Genomic DNA, 21,033 nt, shown 5'->3' on the forward strand with positions numbered 1-21,033 from the left:
GACCCATCTCCTTACAACCTTTTGATTGTTTTCTCAGATGCATTTCGTCATTATTAACTATTTTCACCTGCTCTTTAATCTAAAAATTATTCCGTCCTCTAAAAAGTGGCTTACGCTCTTCATGCATAAACACGCCTTTTAATCTCCATTGTTTGCTTTATCCTTTTACACTTGAAGTGTAAAAAGAAAAAAAACCTTTACGAAAACATTTCAATACGAAGTACAAATAAACACTGCAATGTATAAAAAGGCCCTTCAATCTACTGCTATATTTGTAGATTCAACAAACGCTCCGATATCAAAGATAAGGGTGGACTAGCTAAGAACTCAATGTAATAACTTTATCATTATCGATATCACAAAAAGGCTTCTAATAAGAAAAAAACTGAAGTTTTAGTTATAGATGAGTACAGATGCATCGGGTTGTCGAAAGAATTGCACTTCCTCCGTGGCTTGGTGAAACTCGTGCGTTCATTCGTCCTAAGATGTGCGGTGTTTTTTTGATAATGGAAAAGTTAATTGCGGTTGGAATTATGGTTAACAGGGAAACTATACTACAGACTGCAACTACAGCCCAAAAATGGCGAATCTTAAAATTAAATCAGATGATTTTCGCCATGATTTAGCAGAAATTCAACCAGTGTAAAAGTATTTAATCGCGGTGTTTTTTCTCCGGTCTTTTGTAAGCAAGTTGTTCACCTAAGCTACATATTCATATCCCATGAATAATAAATGCAGTCATATTCTGATTATTTTGGGTTTGAAGTCGCCTCTGTATGAAAAACAGACATTTTTCTCCAATCTGAGGTCACTTGTTGAAGAATATCTCTTTTCATCGGCGTTCACAACCCAAGAACTTTGAGCTTTCATCTAGTGAAGGACCTTAAAAGTCAAAAGTTTTCTATTATCAATATTCGCTTGATTCGTGCATTATGAATTCTGAGAATGTCTTTCTCACATGCTGTTTGGGAAGGCTTTCAAAGGGGCTTCACATACTTTATCTCATCACTAGCCAAATATGATGTTCTTATTAAAGACCGATATGAGACCGCTAAACTTGTTTAAAAAAAAAATAACAAAACGAAGCATATTCTTGGTGAAAATATGCTAGGACTTGCATTTACTCTTATACAAAACAAGATATTTAAAATTGAAGGTATTGTTTATCTGATCATAAGACTTTTAATAGAAGCTATCTACGGTAAACAAACAGGCAAGTCTCACAATGTTGATATTATTTCCACACACGATCCTTTATTAAATACGAAAACACAAGAATCCACTCCGATTCCCAGCGCTCATTTTTATTATCAAACAAGATAATCGCATTAAAGATGAACTATCCTAAACCTTGGGGGAATATCCAAGGACCTTACTTTTGGAGCGGAGTGTTAGAATAATAGCAAATATCTCTTACCTGGTGCGCTTTCTGAAGTGAAATCTTTTGTTCCCTGTGTTCCTTCTCTTGTTGGCAACGAGGTTGAGGTGGTCCGCGTCGGAACATCCGAACGTTCGGCATCCTGGTATACTTCTAACCCCAGACAAAACAACTTGAACCAAATAGAACCCGAGAAAGCTGCACAAATCCAATAACCACCGTGCAACATTCATAAAGGGATGGCCAAGTTTTCATAGTAAACCGAAGCACACTAGAGTACCCTCCATCGTCTTATCTGCTTTTCTTATTGATCTGCCGCAACCCGAAGACGCGCCAGTTTTGGGTCAAATCTTTACTCTGACGTCACACAAGGTATGTTCCAGGCCCCGTGGTGTGAGTTCTACATTACCTTTTGAAGAGCAATAAATTCAATAATACTTGATTTCCTTAAAAAAAAACAGCCCGTGGATAGGACGACACATTATTAAAGGCGTCGCGGAGCTGTTTAAGATAAGGGTTGTTTAGATGTTGTTTCCGCGAAATACGCTAAGGAATTACCGAAAAAGCGGTACACGATAAGAAATATCTTAATCACGGTTACCCTAAAATTCAAAAATCACAATTTTGTGGTTATAATGTAAAAAGGGCGGATTAAATGGAGACGCGTAGTGGCCAACCCTCAGTTAAACATCCAATATTTTTCTTTTCAAATGTCTATTTTTTTCGCAAGCACCCCAAATCCATGACAGCATTTGCCATCAAGGGAAAGTAATAAGAATAGTAAAGCATCTTTTAAGCCCCTCTGGATATATGTTATCACATATGGAAGTAGCCATGCAAGAGCCAATCAATATTTGATAACATTGCTCTTAAACAAGCCGCCAACCATTAAAAAAAATATTTGCATTGTTAAGTCGAAATTAGGAAGCGGTACTTCTACTTGAGCATGCGCAGTAGATTTTTAAGAATATGCGCAGTAGATGCTGGGGCTGGAGGAAATGAGTTTGTTAGGCTAAATTTTAAACAATAAATAAATAGTCGGACAGGTTTTGGATGTGCGTCGGGGACTGTTTCTACTCCACGGGGTAGTAGCTCAGATTACGGAAACGTACCTAATCTTTTCTTTATTTTCGCGCGTCTTAAATTTCGCGAAAGTTTTCAGCACATTATACGATTAATAATTTCGCGAACGCAGAGAAAATTGTGTTTGCAGTGGGGGGAAGGGAATTCGCGAAAACGAAGTTCAAGTGACTTCTTATTTCGTTTTTTTACAGAAAAATGTCGTTAACCAACAACTTAAAACAGGACCAATATATTGAAACTGAACCGACAAGCTGTCCCTTAGCGGCTGATGCTGACTTAAAAGTCAGTCTTACAGTGATGGAAAAGTGTTCTTGTTCCTCGAGTTATTATAGTTTCGTTTCTTACTAGGATATCTCTAGAACCTTCAATCTCTGTAATCAATTTTTTCTATAGAAATCTTTTTGTTTCGCTTGACCGGGTTTTTCTCGCAAAGCAAGGCGCACTACAACGAAAATGGGAATTTCGTTGTTTAGAATTTAGCCTAAAAAACTTTATTCCCCTGCCCTTGTAGATGCCAACGACTATTCCCCATTTTTCATAACTTGGATAGGTAATAAACAATGAGTGAGATGTTGTTCGTAATGTTCTTCCTAAATGGGAACCTTTCTATATAAAATCGCCATGGAGAAGATACTATCGCAGGGGTTCGTTTCTCTAATTTCTATAAGTTCGTTTCTAAAATTTCTCTTTACACATTGTTTATTCAGTGGCGTCTTTTTGTGTTATTATTTCATACATTTGTTTTTATTTTAGGCTTAAGATGACTAGATTACTTTGCTGTTTTTGTTGTTGTTTTTTAGGTATTTTATTTTTCGCGCTACGGTATCTCTGTCGATACAATTTTGCGCAACTGTTTCAAATTTTCTTCTTGGCTATTTTTTTACATTTACCTACATTGAAGGCTTATTTGAGATTTTTACGAAAGTGTGTTTTTTTTTAGGGGGGCGGGTGAAGTTCCACCTTTTGTTAACTTTCTCAGGCCGCGACTTGGGAACTATCGCTCATTTTATAATCGTCATTTATTTTCGACAATTTCGTTTCGTTTTTTAGCTTCTTTTAGATAATTATTCCGTAGATAAGTCAATACCCTGTTACTAAAGCCTGGAACGTTGTTACTGGAAGCTGAGGGTCACGATAGCTAGCTGGTCCCAGTCCCACGAACGTCTCTTTGTTACCGAAAAGCCAAGCTAATAAACAATGCAGATCAAATCCATGAGTCCAAAAAGTAGGAACGCCATTCTCGAAAAAAGGATAGGAACAACCCACTTCCCACCGCCCACGGAATCGGCAAAAAAAAACCAAGCTTTGAAAACAACAGGGGAGGGGGGAGATGGATCTTTTCTGGAGGGGGATAGGGATGTTGGATATTTATCTCTGAAAATTTTTTTTTTTTACACTGCAGCCAAGTATAAACAAAGCCTAGATATCACCTTAAAACATGTGGCTCTAAAGATTTCTTGGTGTATATTCCAATGTTATGGAGCTCTATACTATCAGAAATCCGAGGTGGGATGAATTGTCTAACTTCAAATCAAAAATAAAGATTTTAATAATAATTTCTTAAAAACGTTCTGCCTTTTTTGGCAATCGTTTTACCGTTTCAAATCTTATACTATATACCATTTCAAATATTAATACAGTAAATACATACAGTACATAGCTACTTATGTTACCTTTTATATTATTGTGGAACCTTTACAGAAAGGTGCTATATAAATCTACTTATTATTATTTATCAGCATTAACTTAGGATATTATTGAGCTTACTTGATTGATGCTTAGGAATGCGGAAGAGTCTTGTCCGTGATTCCACCATCATATCCATGGGAAAAATGTGTCATAAGACGGCTCCTACGAAAAGTATAATGGATACACTCTCTTTTGGTGGCTCACTTGGATGAGTGTTCTTAAATGGGTACACACCCTTTACATTTCTTCCTGTAAATGAACAGATCTGCCTAACATGGATATCAATGGAAGAGTTTAATGTTTTAAATGCTTTTCTTAGTGATTTGTTTAACATGTCTTAGCAATGTCATGAAGAATAATACTAGAGGTAACAGAAACCTAGAATTACTACAAAATTTAGTTTACGACATGTCCTCCTTTGTTTGTGTGAAAACGCGAAAGAACAAAGTCGTCACACAGGTAAGTGAACTGATAGAAATAAACAGAAAAAAGCTCTGATAGCAGGGTATTCAAGTGTCTCCCTATAACAGAAGTACCTCTACTTTTGGGGGTGAGGAATAAAACTAAATCAAGCTTTTAATGTATTTCTAAGGTCAGCTCTGCCCAAATAGAGGTGGGGGTGCTCAGGTATTAACATCACATGGATTCTTTCTTTAAAGTCAAGTTTTTTGGGGTGGTACATTTCTTTTTTGGTGTTTATATTTCCATTAAAATTCATTCCCAGGGGAATATTCAGGAATATTTTGCAGTAGCTAGTGGTGAAGGGATGAATACAGTACAACACATATGGCAGTTTGGGGGGGGGGGGGGTGGCAGTGGGGGGGGTGGCTTCAAGAAGGAGCTAGCGAATTCTTGTTATGTGCATACGAAGGGTCTTAGGCTGCAAAGGCCTACGCTGCAAAGGGGCTTTACTTTGGTGATAAAAAAAAACTAATAAATAAGTTGTGTTTCGCAAATGAATGTGATACTTGATTTACCTTTCTCACATCTTCTGCAACTCTTTGCAATAAAAACAAACTTTACCATCTTGTTTCCAAATTTGACGTCTGACCCTTCTCTCACCCAGTGACGCTCAGCCAAAATGGTGCTTGTCACTGCATTTTGAGCGTCACTGGACGAGCGTCACTGGACGAGAGAAGTCTGGAGGCTCTGGTACCCAGGGTTCGGTTTCATGTGCGCATCGCGAACAGTGGTGGGCAAGATGTGGTGAAGGTGAATCACTGTGTACAAAGAAAAACAATTTAAGCTGGATTTATTTTTCATTTTATCCATAATAAACAATGTTCTTGTCTCGACATTGATTATATTAAAAGTCTCATCCAATAATAACACACCCACGCCCCAGTTGCCTCTTTGGTTATCTCATGTTTTAAAAGAACATCCAACAATAACATCAATCATGCAACAGATGCAACAGTCTAGCAAATGCTTTCAAATCAGTGAGAGTGAGGTAATAACATTGAGTTTGGAAAGATGTTCATCTTTAAAGAATCATATCGAGAATCGACTTGACCTAAAAATACACGATAAACTTACCGAGCCACCAGAACTCCTATGACAAAGATTGCGCTTTATCTGAGATAGAAGTAGCCAGCAAATCACCAAAGCCGACGTCGTATTTCAAGCTCGAAAAGCCCGCCATTTCCGGACGTCGAACGCCAAAATGGTTAGTGGTTCACTCTGCTTTGGTGAGCAAGGATGTTGGGAAACATGCGTTTAAAAATCATCTCATTACACATTTTGCTTAGTGTCTTTCAAACAACCCAAAAAATTGCCAACAGCGTTGTCGAGTGTGGAGAAGGTTTCATTTTAGGTAGAAGGATGGAGTGACAGCCTGAGCCCGCGAACAAAAACTTCTTACCAGTCCATCTAAAAACAAAATACTTTATGAAAAATACTGAAAAGAAAGTGTAAAGAATTGTAAACAAAATTCTGAAAAAGTTTAACGGAATAGCAATATTTTTTATTTGAAATAATAGAATTTGTTAGATGTAATTACTCAATTTGGGTACCCTGTGCATTTTGCGATTTGTAATGATATTCATATTAACAAGTAATCCTACCAAGATTAGGGGATGTAGCTCAGTGGTAGAGCGTCCGCTTTGCATGCGGAAGGCCCGGGGTTCGATCCCCCGCATCTCCACTTTTTTTTCACAAAACTTTCTTTTTTTCCTTTACATATGCGCTATGACACTTTTTCTCAAAGTATATTTTTAGACTTCAATCAGAATAATATACTACTATACCTGCCCTTACTAGTAATTCACGTCGCCATTCAGTTAGGGTGGTAAGGTGGTTGATCGACATGGTGTAGCCTAGGCCCTCTCGGTCATCACACCTTTCGTGACGAAGAGTTCGATTATGCGACAACAAGCAAGGTAAAAAAAAAACAGCCCCTAAAAATCCTTAACATTTTATGTATGAGCAGTATCCCATGGCATAACTGCACTCACAATGAAGTTAAAAATTGTGGAGTTTTATGAAGCTGTATGAAGATTCGAGAGGGATGTTTATTTTGCTTTTATTGTCAGGTTGAAACAACAACAGCAACGATGAGTGACGCTAAAAAACCAATTGAAGACAACGTACTGAAATGTAATGATTTTGATAACCTTAAAGAGCTTGTTAGTTATTATGACGAGACGGCAATACATTACGATAAGGTATGTCAGAGTTGTAATAAAAAAGAAAACATCACTTATTGATGCATGAATTAAGATTATGATGCATTACTTGATGCATTACCCTAGGTATCAGAGTCTCGAGCTTTGTTCGTTTACTGCGAAGGGCGCATAGTAAACGAACGAAGCTCGAGACTCTGGTACCCAGGGTAATGATGAATGTATTTTTCGTCCATTTTCAAACTTGAGGTTCTTATCTAAAGCGACAGAGAAAGTAAATACTTATCGACCAAACATGAAATACACTATTATTTTATATAGCATAATTTTCTTGAAGCGCTATATAAGTACTTATAATAATTGTTGTTGTCGTAATTATTATATTATTTTCTTGACACCACCAGGTCAAGTCAATAATTATGATACTTCATGAGGCCACTGCCCTTTTTGAAGAGAAAGTTGGAAGTTGGTTTCTGTTGGAAGAGGGGGCAAAAACTTTTGCATCAACAAACAACATCATTAGACATTCCATGCTCTATATGGTGTTGTGATTTCTCTTAGTGCCACATTTATCCCACAGTATGTAAAGGATGCCCGTGGCTACATTGGACCAGAGGTTGCAGCAAGCATCACAGCAAAGTTTCTCAAGTCCCAAGGCTTTAGCGAAGATTGTAGAATCCTTGATGTTGGGTCAGGAACTGGGTTACAAGCAGAAGGGCTTGTCAAGCATGGCTTCACCAACATTGATGCTCTCGACCCCTCTGAGAAGTCACATGAAGTGGCTCGTAAAAAAAACCTTTACAAGAACTACATTACAGATTACCTGGAGCCTGGGAGAAAACTTAACATCTCAGATGGTGATTATGATGCCGTTGCTTGTGTTGGTGTCTTTACGAAAGGCCATGTGACTGCTGAAGCTGCTATGGATGAAATGGTGCGAGTAGTCAGAGCAGAGGGTTTAGTTTGTTTTACTATTAGAGAAGATGTGATGTTTGACACAGAGTATGGCTATGAAGCCAAAATGGCTGAGTTATGTGAAAAAAAATACTGGGAATTGGTCTCACACTCTTTAGAGCCATACCATTTGGCTGGTAACCTGGAAAAGTGCCACATGTTTGTTTATAAAGTATGTAAACATTAATTTTCATTCAACACTGAAAAATATGCCTTATACCTGATGATAATACCATTTGTTATTTTCAATAAATTCTAATGATAGTCTCTAGCTTTGGAGCTTATATGTCAGCATACTAGCTGTTATAAAACAAACCAGGCCTTTACCCAAAGAGGAGGGGAGGGTCATGCTGCTCTAAATTGACAAGTCAAATCACAAATGTGTTTCATCATCCCTCTGTAGTTTTCTTTCTAACTTTGGGTGGAATGGTGGACTATAGCTGTCAACTCACTCGCATTAGGCAGGTATCACAAGATTTTGAGCCTCTTCCGCTCACCCACATAGCAGTAGGAATCACAAGGTTTTCTCAGGGTTTTCTTATTACCTCCTTATCCATCAACATTGTATCTTATATATTTAAGAATATTGGTGAAGCAAATATTAATAAATGTATTAGATTGTTTTACTCGATGCTTCCACCAAGATGACATTCGTAGCCCAACCATAGCCTCCTTCTCAGGTGTTTTGAGTGGGCTTTTATTGATTTCAGACTTCCTATGGCATGATCGAGAAACAGCGGGGTCCTGGGAAATTGGGTGATTTTTTAACCCGCTCGGTCAATCTCTTGGAGGCCTGGGTCTAAGGACATCATAAGACTAGTAAGAAAAAAATTTGACCAAGCAAGCAAGTTTTGCTCAACAATTTTTTGCCGCAAGTCTCAAATTGACAGGAATCAGTATTTTTCAGCATGTTTTCTGGAGATCAGGGAGGGGAAAACTCTAGCTCTTCTAAATATGGGCATTAATGCCCATATAAGGCAATACATACGAAAGACACTATCTGTGAGAAATATGTTTCCACCTTCCTCGTCCGGCGCTGCTTCAATTTCTTGTTCAACTCGCTCTTAGTCCCCTCTCTCCCATAAAATAGTTCCACAGAGAGCCCAATTTTTAAAAATACTCATCCGCAGGGATCTTAAGTGTTTTTATTTCTTTTTTCGGTATTTATTATTGGTACTTGCTTTCTGGTCGCGTTGGTTTCACTGTGGGTGCGCCATGTTTTGATAGTTTGGCGCGTTTCTTTTGACTTTTGTATTAGCATCTACACGTTTTGTAGTAGAATCTACACGTTTTGTCTTTCCGTGATATGCAACGTTACGATCAAAAGACTACTGATCGAAGCTGCGGTATCATCTGAACGAGGGCACTCAGTATTTTGGTGATTGTGCGGGCCCTGATCTCTTCCTTTATCCTGGAAAAGTGAATGTTCTGGCAGAGTGTTAGACAACTTATCTTTTCTTACTTTTTCCTCTATCAGTGAAAGTGTGGAAATGTGGAAATCTGGGAGAGTGTCACGGTGTCAAGCAGCATATATCTTCTAACTTTTTCCTCCATCCTGGAAGTGTGAAAATGTGGAATGAATATCCATCTTCGGTAGGGGGTTTATATTCGCTCACTTCCATGAGAGGGGCCATTCTTGTGTAGATAGAGACAAGTGCCAGATCTTGTGTACGACATGCACAAATATTTTTTGAAAATTCTCCCCATATCCAGTAAGGTATCCCGTCAGGTCCGGTTTTCGTCAACTTCTCAAGAGTTCCCCAAATAAGCCTAGGCAACACTTTCTAAGGAAGGCGGTCTAAGGAAGGTTTATCCAGTGTGACACAAGAATTAGAAGAACGACGCTGAGATATAGAATCGACACTCGTCCCACCAATCGCGGCTGCCTAATAAAGCTGAGAGATTCCTCCGGTTCTGGCTGATTATTTCCGAAATCCCGTGATTGATGATCTCTGGCGCTCTTTATTACTTGGAGTTGGAGTATGGTGGCCCATTGTTCTCATAGCAAAAATCTCAAAAATATTTCCGTAAATTTTGCACACAAAAAAAACATTGAAAAATAAAATTAATATAAAATTTACTAAAAAGGAAATGAAAAAAAATAACGCAAATAAAAAATCAACGCAAAAAATAAATAAAAAAATTCCAAACATTGAAAAAATTCAAACCTTAAAAACAAATTTAAAAAAAAAAAACATTCCAACCTTTTAAATACAAACATTGAAACCGAATTTCCAATTTTTAAATGTTGACCCGGCCAGGCGTTCTCATAGCCAGCGATATCCTCTACGAACAGCGGTTGCGCTTCGATCCGAAACTCTGACTACTGGAAGACGACGAAACGCTAAGATCGGACCTACAACGCAATGTATTACAAAATCTGAAGTGCAGTGAAATTAGACTTAGCCCGGAACAGAGATTTAACTAACGTAACCACAGGTAGCCCAGGTTCTGTCAATGAGTATAGTAATTTGAACCGACCGGCTCATTTTACCCTCTAACTTATCAGAGGGAATTCTAAATTCCACCGAACAGCGCTAAAACGACCCCAAATCCCTCGACAAGCTATGCTTTCTGCAGGAATGCTCGCCAATATATGTAAACTTTGAACAAAGAAAATAAAAAGTGTTGTTGTTGTTGTACCCCCCCCCCCCCCCCCCAGCTCTAACGTTTACACAAGTGACCTCCAAAAAATTTACTCACCCTTCCCCCTAGCCGGCGTAGCAATTGTTTAAGTGGGGTTTCAGTAGAAATAGAGGCCAAGTGAATAGCATGGTGCATGGAGAACAGGCCACACTATTCAATGGATTTTTCTGCTTGCTATGCAGGTAACCTACCCCCTTGGCATGAGAATGGCAAATCAGATTTGCTGATGGTTTTTTTTGCTGATGATATAGCAAACATTACATTTAAACACCTTTTTGTGACACGATTATGAATTTTATTCCTATCAAATCAAAAGAGTAATGCACTATATACTTGCGATTTTTTAATCAAGTCTCCAAATCATGATTACAACACATGAAGCTGTTAGTATACAGCTATTTGGCACCAATAGCAGTGGTCTACGGACATTTAGTGCAGATAGAAGTGTTGCAGCACATTACTGTATTTTGTCTCAAACCTTGTAACATTCACGACTGGATCACTAGATACAATTTGGGCAAATACATTTAGCAATACAGCAACTGCCCTAACACAACATAAAGGTTTAAAGAATGGCATGGTATGTATATTACTAAGTATATTATTGAGACTAAACATATAATAAAAACGTAATCACAGAAAACATCATGTGTCACAAATTGCAATCATTCATAGCACTGTTATTGAATATTTTACTGTAAATACAAATAAACAACTTGAAGTTGATTTGAGTGTTTTGTAACAAAACTCCAGGATTTTCTGTGTATGTTCATGAAGTGAGCTTTAAGAATATTTGTAGGATCACATAGTTTTGTACCTTATTACCAGATGTGTCTCCAATTTTGCAATCCTCTAAATCAAATTCACATAAAATTTCATGAAAAATCATTGCAATTCATTTGTAAGGTATGTGAAAATTAAAACACGAACATACTAGAACTTTTGAAATCCAGAACTGAAAAACTCTGATCAGTCCATAGAAATCAAACTCTTACTCAATTTCAGGTATGCATTGGAGCTTACAAAATACTCAAAAGAACTTCATTACATACACCAAGCATTTTAATGTCAATCAAGTCAATCAGTCAATAAGAAATGAACACAAGTAGATTAAGTTAACACTTCCAAATAAGATGCTATATACAAAGTTAATGCAGGTTTGATATTGGATTTACAATCATCACAAGAATTCATCACATTAAAACCCTGAGAAGATGTACTGTGTCTTACAATCACAGTATTTATATTTATTTTAAAACATTTTATCACATCGAAAACAATAAAACCTATCTTAGTCTATTTTTTAAGGAGTGATAAAGGTCTTGCCATGATATAAATAATAATATTGAATTTATGCAAGGAGCTAATTAGACCTCTCTGGTATGGCTGTTCACCAACTAGATTAACTATGGCATGGTTAACTAAGGATATTGATTTGCAATCAGCAACGCCAGTCTATAGCATCCCCACATGATAATTACCCATATCTTTAACTCCTCTTATTACGCCAATCAATTACAGATAACTTTGCATAACACCATCTACATAAGCGTCACACTTTTCATTTCAATAACTACTACTTGGCCACCTTGTAGCTTGATGGTGTTAGGGTCGACTATTTTATCTACCATCTCAAACTTATTATCTAACCTGCACACACCATGCCCTGAGATTTTGGGAAGGTCACCATTCCATTCCTTATCACTGAAGTTAATAACAACTAGGTACTTGTCAGCACGGAGGTAGGCGTAGACTTGTGAGTCGACATGGATATCCTGTGTTTTCACCTTCTTGAATGCATCATTGCGACGGAGTGCACTAGCAGCCTTGTACACACTGTAGTGTGATTTATTACCTTTCTCTTGCTCCTTAACACCTGCATAAAAACACAACATGAAGTAAGAGAAAGGCAGAGCCATAATCCATGATGAAAATTTTGCCAAGACCTTGCAAGACTAATATGTGTTTTAGTACATGTTGGTGCAAAATGAATGGCCCAATCAGATAAAGTCCTGTTTTTGATATTTTGCAAACTAGGATCAGATATTTTTCATGTATGAGGCAACATTTTTTTTGTATTAGCAGCATAATAATTTTGAAGGTAATTTTAAATAAACAAGCTAGTTTACATGGTTAAAACAGTACAAACTCATAAAAATCTGTTCACAGACCTTCTCCATCCCATTTCATGCTCTCCAAACCAAGTTCCTGGCCACTGGTAGACAAGGGCGTACCAGGAAGGGTCAAAAGCAAAACATTCATGGCATCAACCATCTTATCATCAATCTTGCTATCGCCAAGAGTAAATGTTGGCCATTTACCAGCAGGGACCATGGCCAGATATGCCATCACCGTCTTGTTAATTGACCCTGGGAGGTCAGCCAAGTCAATTTTGTTGGCGAGGGCTGCAACAGGTAGGTCGCTACTGTTGTACAGCGCAGCAATGTTCTTTGTACTGCTGACTTGTACAACAAGAGCTCTGTAAGACCCATCAACCTCATCCAGAGTGTCACGGAACGTCTTGACAATATTCAGATTTCCATCCAAATCTGAAACAACAAAGAATGTCAGACAAATGAAATGTTTAAGCCACTGTTTATTTTGTGTTTTGGGGGGTTTATGGACTCAATGACATGACACATCAAACTAAAACAAGTAAAGAACCAGAAAACCAGAAACTCTTGCCCCTGGGAATCGAACACTCATACTCATTGAATGTCCATGTTGCTTGCATGAGTATACATGGTCTCTCTCGTAATGCCAGAATTTGAGAGTGTGAAAATTAAAGTCATTTCTCCATATGGCATTTTTAAAAGGTGATCTATGAGCCTCAAGCCATTATAGCAACAGGGGATTTAATTTCTTCATTGGATGGAATGTACAATTTGGGTAAAAGCTACTCATCAAATAATGATAATCAATGTTGTGATTGGTGAGAAACTACTGGAATATTGAAGGGAAATAGCTCAGTCCAATTTCAAATGAGAATTTCACAGCCATTACCACCTGAAAGCACTCAATAATTTATAGTTGTCCTATTTGAAAATCCTTAAATTACAGTCAAATATTTCAATGATTCTAGTGGTCGGTTTTCTTTTCTTCATAAATTATCATATTTCATATAAAGTGAATTAAAAGCTCAAGTCAAAGAGTAAACGCCGACTGAAAAGAATAATACGTGATTTTGTCCGAGCTAATCGGTTTGCTCTTTGCCCTATCTGTATCGGTTTCAAATACTTTCTCCTTCAAACAGCACGAAACTTGTCTTCAGTCTGGCTAGAAATGGAAGGGATCAAATTATACGGCCGCAAGAAAAATTAAATTAGCCGGTCCATAAAAAACAATATTCTACTCGCGCGGTTTATGCAAATTTTAAGGCACGTGTAGTGTGTTCATTTCGTTTCAGTCAAATGCCACGTAACATTTTCGTAAATGTAAACTCATAAAAAGAGAAAACATTCAAGATTATAAGTACTTCCGAAGATTAAAGAAAACATCAGAAACAAAATCCAATTTTAGTAAAATACTGAACCTTTTTATCAACAACAGTTTAAGTCAGCAGATTCGACTCGATATCACTAATGTTTACTAACCATATGTGGAGTTGTGTTTGGTCATGTCGTAAGTCAGAGGGAGACTGGCATTAAACTTCTCTGTGTAGCCGTCGTTTCTGAAGTCGCTATCCTCAAGAAGGTACTCGATGCCGCTAACACTGAAACCATCGACTCCTTTCTCACTCCAAAATTTCACAACCCCGTTGATCGCTTTAACGACGGCCTCTTCGTGGTAGTTTAGATCGGGCTGGTCGACACTGAATTGGTGAAGGTAATATTGGTTGGTCTTTGGGTCTTTTTCCCAAGCACTACCGCCGTTCATCGAGGGCCAGTTGTTGGCTGAATCCCTCCAGACGTACCAATTTCTTTTCGAATTCGTTTTGTTTACGCTGCTCTCTTCAAACCACTTATTCTTCTTCGACGTGTGATTGGGGACGAAGTCTACGATGACCCTCATCTTCCTATCGTGCGCTTTTTTCAAAAGATTTTGGAAATCTTCCATTTTGCCGAGAGCATTGTTTACGTCTTGTAAATCTTCTTCGCTGAATACAGCGCCTATACTTAGTACCTTCACGCCAAGGTTCTCGAGGTAACCGAGTTTGTCGATTATGCCGGTAAGATTCTTGTTGAATTGTTGAGCGGATATTTTGTATACGACTTCGTTTTCTAACCAGGATTTATCCATATCTCTAACTTTAGCCTTAGCACATTTAGGAGCGACTATAATGATAACAACAGCGGCCACGATCATAGCAAGGATCACCAACCCGAAAAACACAACAAGGACCATGCGTGTTTTGCTGTACTTTGCCACTTCTTCATCGCTCGGCTTTTGGGGTACTCTAGAAGGCTGTTCGAGCTTGACTTTCACTTCGTCTTTCCCTTGAAGGGAGTTGAATTCTACCTCATTCGACATGGTCACTGGTGTTGTAGCTCTCCCAGAACGGTTAAAAACTCAGGATACCACAACAAAAGGATTCGGAGACCAACTTCAAAATGGCGCGAAGGAAGAAATAATATTCCACGCGCTTGGTTGGTCACGAGGCCTACGCATGGGACACTGAATGGGCTTCCCTTTTGGCCAATCACATTTGTCTGCTCTTTTAACTTTCAAAGAATAACAAATGTGATTGGTTTAGGCATCATGCATATTAACACTGCGTAAAATACTTTCGAAACCTGTTTTGTTGTCGAGTTGGTGGTGGATGATGCAATAAAGTTGGGTTGTTTCATAAAATGACCTTCAAGTTTGAAACATAGCAATACGTAGGCTGATTTTAACTGCCACTTGGCAATTTTGTGGGGGGAACTCGTACTAAGCAACCGGAACCTCGATAACTTAGAACTAGAAAACAAAGATGTTATATTCACTTTGCTGCGTATAAGGTGTGTCACGCGATTATCACGCGAAAAGTCACTCCCAGAGGGCAAGGGTCAATATGGAATGCACAACCTTGAGAGGATAATCTATTGTCTCAATGGGATGCGCAACCTTGAGAGGATATTCTATTGTCTCCCGCCTATTGGAATGCGCAACCTTGAGATTTCACGCAAGCTTTCATAAGAAAGGCTATCTCCGTTACACCAAACAACCTCGAGAAGTATTCCCGGGACTAAGAATACCTGTGACGCCTCTATATATGTCCACCTGTATACTCACCTGACTACCAAAGTTAGACGCGCCACGACTTCTTGTATAAAGACCATGCGTGTAAGCCCTTTCACAGCTTGGGTATTTATTAAAGCAAGCTGATCTAATGAATAAAAAGCACGGTTAGGGGAGAAGCCGTTATTGATTAATTGTCGTTCTAGCGACCTAGCGACAACCTGCTGAATTCCAGAAAGAAAATAGCTGTAGGAAAAGAAAAAAAACAGATATGCCTACTTCTATGGGGAAGTAGTAAAACCTGCCGATAGTCCGAGGCTTTATATAAATACAGGGACGTAACAGGGGGTGGGGCACTGGGGTATACATACAGTATACATATACCGTATATATCCAGTATATATAATGCGTGATTTTTGACGTTCATAAAAGAGTGCTCGATACACTGTCGTAGAGGGAGATATATCTTGATGTGCGGAAAAGACGCAAACTACTTTTTCATCCCTACGAGACCCGTTTCGTGGTTGCCCACTCATCAGGGGATTTATTAATCATACCATCGCATATACATAATATCACCATATATACAGTCTATATACAATATTTCATAAATAAAAAAGGCGCGAAATTTGAATGGCTTAATTGTTGCGTAGCAGGGCTTTGTTTTTGTAGCGACACGAAGACACTAGCTCGTTGCGCTTTGACAGCTTGGGTTGGCGAATGATGATACGTTTTTCTTTTAGACAAAGATTGCATCGTTTTATTGGAGCTTTATTATTACCGCTATATGTTAAAATGCACCCTATTAATAACATTTTAAAAACAAGATTGATAACCTAATGTAATAAGGCGAGGAGAGGGGTATACCAGAAATTTGGTCCGCTGAAATAGAAAAACGAACCACCCCGCTCAAAACCCTGGCTACGGGCCTGGAGTGAGATGATAGGATGCGTCATGAAATAGTGTTCGATGTTGTTGTCCTTGAGGTTCCCATATGTGTTTGCTGAGTTCAGTCGCGTTTCTGTGTTTAGCGTGGCGGAATGAGGCTGTGTGATTTTTTGTATTCGTTTTCGTTGAGTCCTACGTAGGTTTCTGTTTCTTTTCTTGTTACGGTGGCTTGGTAAATTTATGATGATTGGAGGCAGTTTCCGTCGAGAGGGCAAGTGTTCTTTTGTCTGCAGTTGCATGTCTTGCATGTGGGGGTGTCTTCGGTTGTCAATGATGAGTTATAATGCGCTTGTTGTGGTTCTCGATTATCTGTTTGGTGTTGCTCATGCAGCTGTAACTGATCTTGATGGTGTTTTTTGGATATTTTTTTTGAGTTTTTTGTCTTTCGGGAAGTGCTTGTCTATGAGGGAGAGGAATCTGTGGCCGATGTTAGTGCTCCACTTTTTAGCTAAAGGTGTCAAACTTTTTATCATTTTTAAATGTCACACACTTTGATAGAAAGCTGTTTGCTTTTTAAAATATGTATACTTGTCCCGTAACTAAGTTGGACACTGTGGCCCTGCAAATATATCGTTATTACTTCTGATAAGAAAATATCCAAAAAATTACTATGGAGATGACCAAAATCAAGCGAGATCTTTGGTGACGATCAAAACTTTGCTCTTGGTTGTCAGGTGTCTTGCATGCATTTGGTGCCGAGCTATGCTTCGCATTTAGTTTTTCTATAGATGAGAATTAGTGGCATCTCTTCCTGAACCTGTCAAATCTACCTAAAAATGCATTTTCTCTACAAGGGCCTGTTGAAAATGTCACTTGATTTATTACCATATTAGGAGAGTCTTGGGCATTATTGAGTGCTGTGCTTACGGATGTTTGAAAGCAAAGACGAATTTATGGGGATTTTTTCACTGAAATTTGAGTTAAAAAATGGCAAAACCTGAGGCCCCCGTGACATCCACGGAAAGCTAGGCTCGCGAATGAAGGGAGGGGAAATTCTGGTGCGTGGGTTGGATAATGTAGAAAATTACTTGGACAAAGACAAAAAAAATCGCATTATATGTTTTTTCATCACAAGACTCTGGATAGTGTGCGAGGATAGGGTTTTCAGAGTTCCCCTTGCACCACAGGAATCCCGAAACTCCTTGAAACAGTAATTTCCGAATAAACCCACTGGAGAATCGACTAGCAGGCTAGTTTCCAAGTCATTTCCATGACTTCCTAGTTGAGGCACTACTTTGTACAGGTGAAGAAGTTACAGCCAGTGGAATGTGTTAGCTACAGCATAAAATCTCATGTCCATATTATGATACTACCATCCACACCACAGCTGGCAACAGTGCTTGGAAGTGTTGGATGGAATGATACATCCATGCAAACGCCACTATGTCCAGGTAAAGAAGTTACCAGGCGGGATGATTGCTCATTGTAGACATACACACTACCATCAGCTGAGGCAGAGAGAACAAGAGTACCATCTGGACTAAAGTCACACCCAATCCAATATGCAGAGACCTGCAAAAAAAGATTTGATAAGAAAAATAAAATAATTTTATAGGCTCGATTCAGGCGCATACCCAGGATTGGCTGAGAGGCGGGGGATTCAGTCATAAGTATTATGTGGAAAAAGCAAAGTTTTTGATTCCTTAAAAAGAAATGACCTACTTTTTGGCCGCCAAGGGGGGGGGGGGGATTGCCAGAGCACCCTGTGCACCCTTCTGTTTACACGCCTGTGATTTTCAGCTTGTTTTTGTTAGCTTACAATCTATTCCCCCTATTAACTGCCCACATAAGTGAGGCTGATGAGGCCTCCAGTAGTGACGGCTGATATGCAACAGAGACTTGGCAAGATTCAGATCCTTAGACTCTACTGGTAATCTAAATCATTCCAGAAAGTCAGAGGTGGAGAGGCATCACCCAAATAAGCTTATACAGTCTATTGACAAAACATTGTCTTCAACAACATAGCCACCGAGTCTAAGCTAAAATACGCTTTGGCTAATATATGCAGCTAGGTGCTTCAGTGGTTTTTACCCATGTTTACATGCAGGCTTGTCTTTAGTTGCGAAGCCGGTGGATGACAACATTTTGTCAATCAACTGTATGCAGAGCATACCTAGTATAAGGACATCTAAAATTTGGTTCTTTTATGGGTGTTAGAAAAAGGCCGTTTACATACCTTGTGTCCCTCATATCTTTTGTACTTGTTCAATTTATATGGTCTCTTGGTAGAGAATATAGCCAGATAGTTGCCATTGGATTGAGCAATGAATTGGCAACCGCTTGGATGGACTTTTAGACTAGTGCAGGTGAAAGCTTCCTTTTTGACCACAAAATAAGTAAATTAGTGAGTGAACGTATGAGTGAACGTATGAATGAAAGAATTAAAATCAATCAATCAATCAATAAAAATAATAGTCAATCATTAATGAATCAATTTACAGACACTGGTGGGCAGACTGACCAACCAATGGACAGACATACAAACAGACAGACCCACAAAAATCAAATTATGTATTCATTTTTCTAAAAAGTAAAACATTTTGATTATCATTTGCAGGCATAAACTGTGAGCATGATTTTGAAATGCTAAATTGCTTTTCATGAAAAAAAGAAACAACACAAAAACTACAGAATTCCATTCTTATTTATTCTGATTCTTATTTTAATCATTACAGTCATCATACCTGATAAATTTGATTGGATAAAATTGCAGTGGAGATGAAGTCCCATGCCATGATGCCCTTGTCAGTTGAATTGCGTCTTATCACTTCTGCTGCAGAGAAGAATTCCTGGCCATTTGGGAGAAATGCTAGTGCTTGTACCTGGCCAAAGGCTGCATGATACTCTGTGATTACCTGGATCAAATGCTAATGCTAAGTTCAAATCTTGTATCATTCATGAGCCATATTCAAAATACGCAAAGTATGCAAATGAACTTAGCCAATTGTTATATCTTCATTTACATTAGATACAGCTTATGGATAATACAATGTTTGAACTTACATAGACTAAGCACTCAACTGTTAACTTTGTTGTATACAAAAATTAAAAATTTACAATATTGTGGATCTGGACCAGCGTTTACACATCCCTTCACCCATATAAGATCAACCATCACGCACATGAGAATGTAGAAATAAGTATTTACTCACATTTCCTGTCCTAACATCCCAAGACTTGATTCCATTTCTTGCACCTCCAGTCAGAAACACATTTCGGTCAATAGGGTGGTACTGCACACAAGTAACATAATCATTTTGATGGAACAAAGAGACTTGACAACCTGCTCAAAGAAGAAAAAGACACACTTAGTTATGTGAGATAGAGTCTCCTCTAACATCTACCCCCCCCCCCCCCAATAATCATTCTGATGGAACACAGAGACTTGACAACCTGCTAAAAAAAAAGGCACACTTAGTTATGTGAAATAGAGTCTCCTCTAACATCTCCCTCCCCATAATCATTCTGATGGAACACGGAGGCTTGACAACCTGCTCAAAAAAGAGAAAGACACACTTTGTTATGTGAGATAGAGGCCCCTCCTGCCTTGCAAGATTTGATAATGATGATTGTATATAATGCCAAACCTGTATGTATGTCTATGAGCCTTGAACTCTTATCATATCCACAACTGAGAAGTTGCATGCCACCGGGACTCCATTTGACATCCTTAACAGCACCCCCATGAAAAGTGTGACTCTTGACACAGATCCCATTCAGATATGTATCCCACACCCGAACACTATTATCCATAGAGCATGACGCAAGCAAATTAGTATAAACTGGGTTCCAGTCCAAACGGTTTACACCACTTGTGTGAGCTTGGATTTTTAAGCGAGATTTTCTTGGCGATTTGTTTTTTATGCATTTCTCTGGTTCCGCCATAGGTTTAGCTTCAACCAATTCTCCAGGACAATATTGAATATTGGTTGATTGTCTTGGCAAAGGTCCAATAAACTCTTCATTACCACCACCAGTTTCATCTGTACTTTTAGCCTTTGTAATCAAAGATCCTGGGTTAGAGATTGTTTCATTATTTCTCAATCGTTTGGAAACATAGGGTCTGGTCTTAGCGCCATTTGAAAGACTCAAGGAAGGTGTCCTAGAGAGTGATGTCGATTGGTTTGTCACACACATTGTATTTCTATCTATTTTAAAATCAGAGTCATGTAATGACGCCCTTTTCAAACTAGGACCTTGAGTCCTATTATTGTATTCTCCGTTTGCAATTGAAGCCCCTGGAACCGGTTTGTCTTTTTGAAGGACAGCAGAGCTCAGTGCCATCATTGCACTTTGCGATTTCAAGTCTTTTTTGAAGTTTCTTGAAGAACATTCGACTTCCTTGTTGCTAGCCGCAAGCGGGTCGATAGTTGCCTGTTCTTCTGGCTCAGAATCAGAGCTTCCATAAGAACAAAGTGCATCCATTAGTTAATTTAAAAAAAAAATTAACTCAAGAAGTATTTTACCCACGAATAAGTTGTCTTCTTTCACACTCAAGCTGACATTTTGAATGAGGACTGGAAACTAGCGGTAAAGTTAGACCACGGGTATCCC

General features: G+C 38.6%; 4 protein-coding genes and 1 non-coding gene across 8 annotated transcripts in view; 2 read left to right on the forward strand and 3 right to left on the reverse strand.

Moving 5' to 3' along the window:
• LOC116614450 (sodium channel protein 1 brain) overlaps window positions 1-5,981 on the reverse strand; it is a 49,349-nt gene extending 43,368 nt beyond the window's left edge. For 2 of the 4 annotated variants that reach the window (XM_048729863.1, XM_048729862.1), the window contains exons 1-5: window positions 5,687-5,981; window positions 5,128-5,370; window positions 4,229-4,312; window positions 3,549-3,648; window positions 1,418-1,787 (exon numbers count right to left, since the gene is read on the reverse strand). In XM_048729863.1, the coding sequence (XP_048585820.1) occupies window positions 1,418-1,519 (102 nt within the window). In that variant the 5' untranslated portion in view covers window positions 1,520-1,787; window positions 3,549-3,648; window positions 4,229-4,312; window positions 5,128-5,370; window positions 5,687-5,981. The remainder of the gene's footprint in view (window positions 1-1,417; window positions 1,788-3,548; window positions 3,649-4,228; window positions 4,313-5,127; window positions 5,371-5,686) is intronic. The other 2 variants (XM_032375468.2, XM_032375470.2) reach the window with 2 other exon arrangements.
• A 240-nt stretch (window positions 5,982-6,221) lies between these two features.
• On the forward strand, window positions 6,222-6,293 carry Trnaa-ugc. Its single transcript has one exon. It is a non-coding gene; the product is annotated as a tRNA-Ala (tRNA).
• A 109-nt stretch (window positions 6,294-6,402) lies between these two features.
• Window positions 6,403-7,996, forward strand: LOC5507013. The gene is made up of 3 exons (XM_032375477.2): window positions 6,403-6,528; window positions 6,682-6,813; window positions 7,352-7,996. Exons 2-3 carry the CDS (start codon window positions 6,703-6,705, stop codon window positions 7,910-7,912), a joined length of 672 nt encoding a protein of 223 aa, XP_032231368.2. The 5' UTR covers window positions 6,403-6,528; window positions 6,682-6,702; the 3' UTR covers window positions 7,913-7,996.
• Window positions 7,997-10,701: 2,705 nt separating this feature from the next.
• LOC5507007 (neutral and basic amino acid transport protein rBAT) lies at window positions 10,702-14,965 on the reverse strand. Its single transcript, XM_001627618.3, has 3 exons — window positions 13,965-14,965; window positions 12,543-12,920; window positions 10,702-12,247 (listed from the first exon to the last, which is right to left on the reverse strand). Exons 1-3 carry the CDS (start codon window positions 14,839-14,841, stop codon window positions 11,913-11,915), a joined length of 1,590 nt encoding a protein of 529 aa, XP_001627668.3. The 5' UTR covers window positions 14,842-14,965; the 3' UTR covers window positions 10,702-11,912.
• Window positions 14,966-16,268: 1,303 nt separating this feature from the next.
• On the reverse strand, window positions 16,269-21,009 carry LOC5507016 (WD repeat-containing protein 25). The gene is made up of 5 exons (XM_032375465.2): window positions 20,067-21,009; window positions 19,632-19,762; window positions 19,164-19,334; window positions 18,656-18,796; window positions 16,269-17,991 (listed from the first exon to the last, which is right to left on the reverse strand). The coding sequence occupies exons 1-5, from the start codon at window positions 20,902-20,904 to the stop codon at window positions 17,770-17,772; spliced, it is 1,503 nt and encodes a 500-aa protein (XP_032231356.2). The 5' UTR covers window positions 20,905-21,009; the 3' UTR covers window positions 16,269-17,769.
• Between the last annotated feature and the right edge of the window lie 24 nt (window positions 21,010-21,033).

The sequence above is a fragment of the Nematostella vectensis genome, chromosome 7, assembly GCF_932526225.1.
Source record: "Nematostella vectensis chromosome 7, jaNemVect1.1, whole genome shotgun sequence".
Taxonomy (NCBI): domain Eukaryota; kingdom Metazoa; phylum Cnidaria; class Anthozoa; order Actiniaria; family Edwardsiidae; genus Nematostella; species Nematostella vectensis.

What these genes read in the sequence shown, in the direction of transcription:
- LOC5507007 (XM_001627618.3), bottom strand. Translation starts at nt 14,841, where the DNA reads ATGTCGAATGAGGTAGAATTCAACTCCCTTCAAGGGAAAGACGAAGTG. An exon ending in CAAACACAACTCCACATATG is followed by an intron (nt 12,921 to 13,964) that starts GTTAGTAAACAT and finishes TTGTTGTTTCAG; the next exon opens with ATTTGGATGGAAATCTGAAT. An exon ending in CATGAAATGGGATGGAGAAG is followed by an intron (nt 12,248 to 12,542) that starts GTCTGTGAACAG and finishes GTTTTTATGCAG; the next exon opens with GTGTTAAGGAGCAAGAGAAA.
- LOC5507013 (XM_032375477.2), top strand. Translation starts at nt 6,703, where the DNA reads ATGAGTGACGCTAAAAAACCAATTGAAGACAACGTACTGAAATGTAAT. An exon ending in CGGCAATACATTACGATAAG is followed by an intron (nt 6,814 to 7,351) that starts GTATGTCAGAGT and finishes TTTATCCCACAG; the next exon opens with TATGTAAAGGATGCCCGTGG.
- LOC5507016 (XM_032375465.2), bottom strand. Translation starts at nt 20,904, where the DNA reads ATGGATGCACTTTGTTCTTATGGAAGCTCTGATTCTGAGCCAGAAGAA. An exon ending in TATCCAATCAAATTTATCAG is followed by an intron (nt 18,797 to 19,163) that starts GTATGATGACTG and finishes GTGGTCAAAAAG; the next exon opens with GAAGCTTTCACCTGCACTAG. An exon ending in AAAGATATGAGGGACACAAG is followed by an intron (nt 17,992 to 18,655) that starts GTATGTAAACGG and finishes CTTTTTTTGCAG; the next exon opens with GTCTCTGCATATTGGATTGG.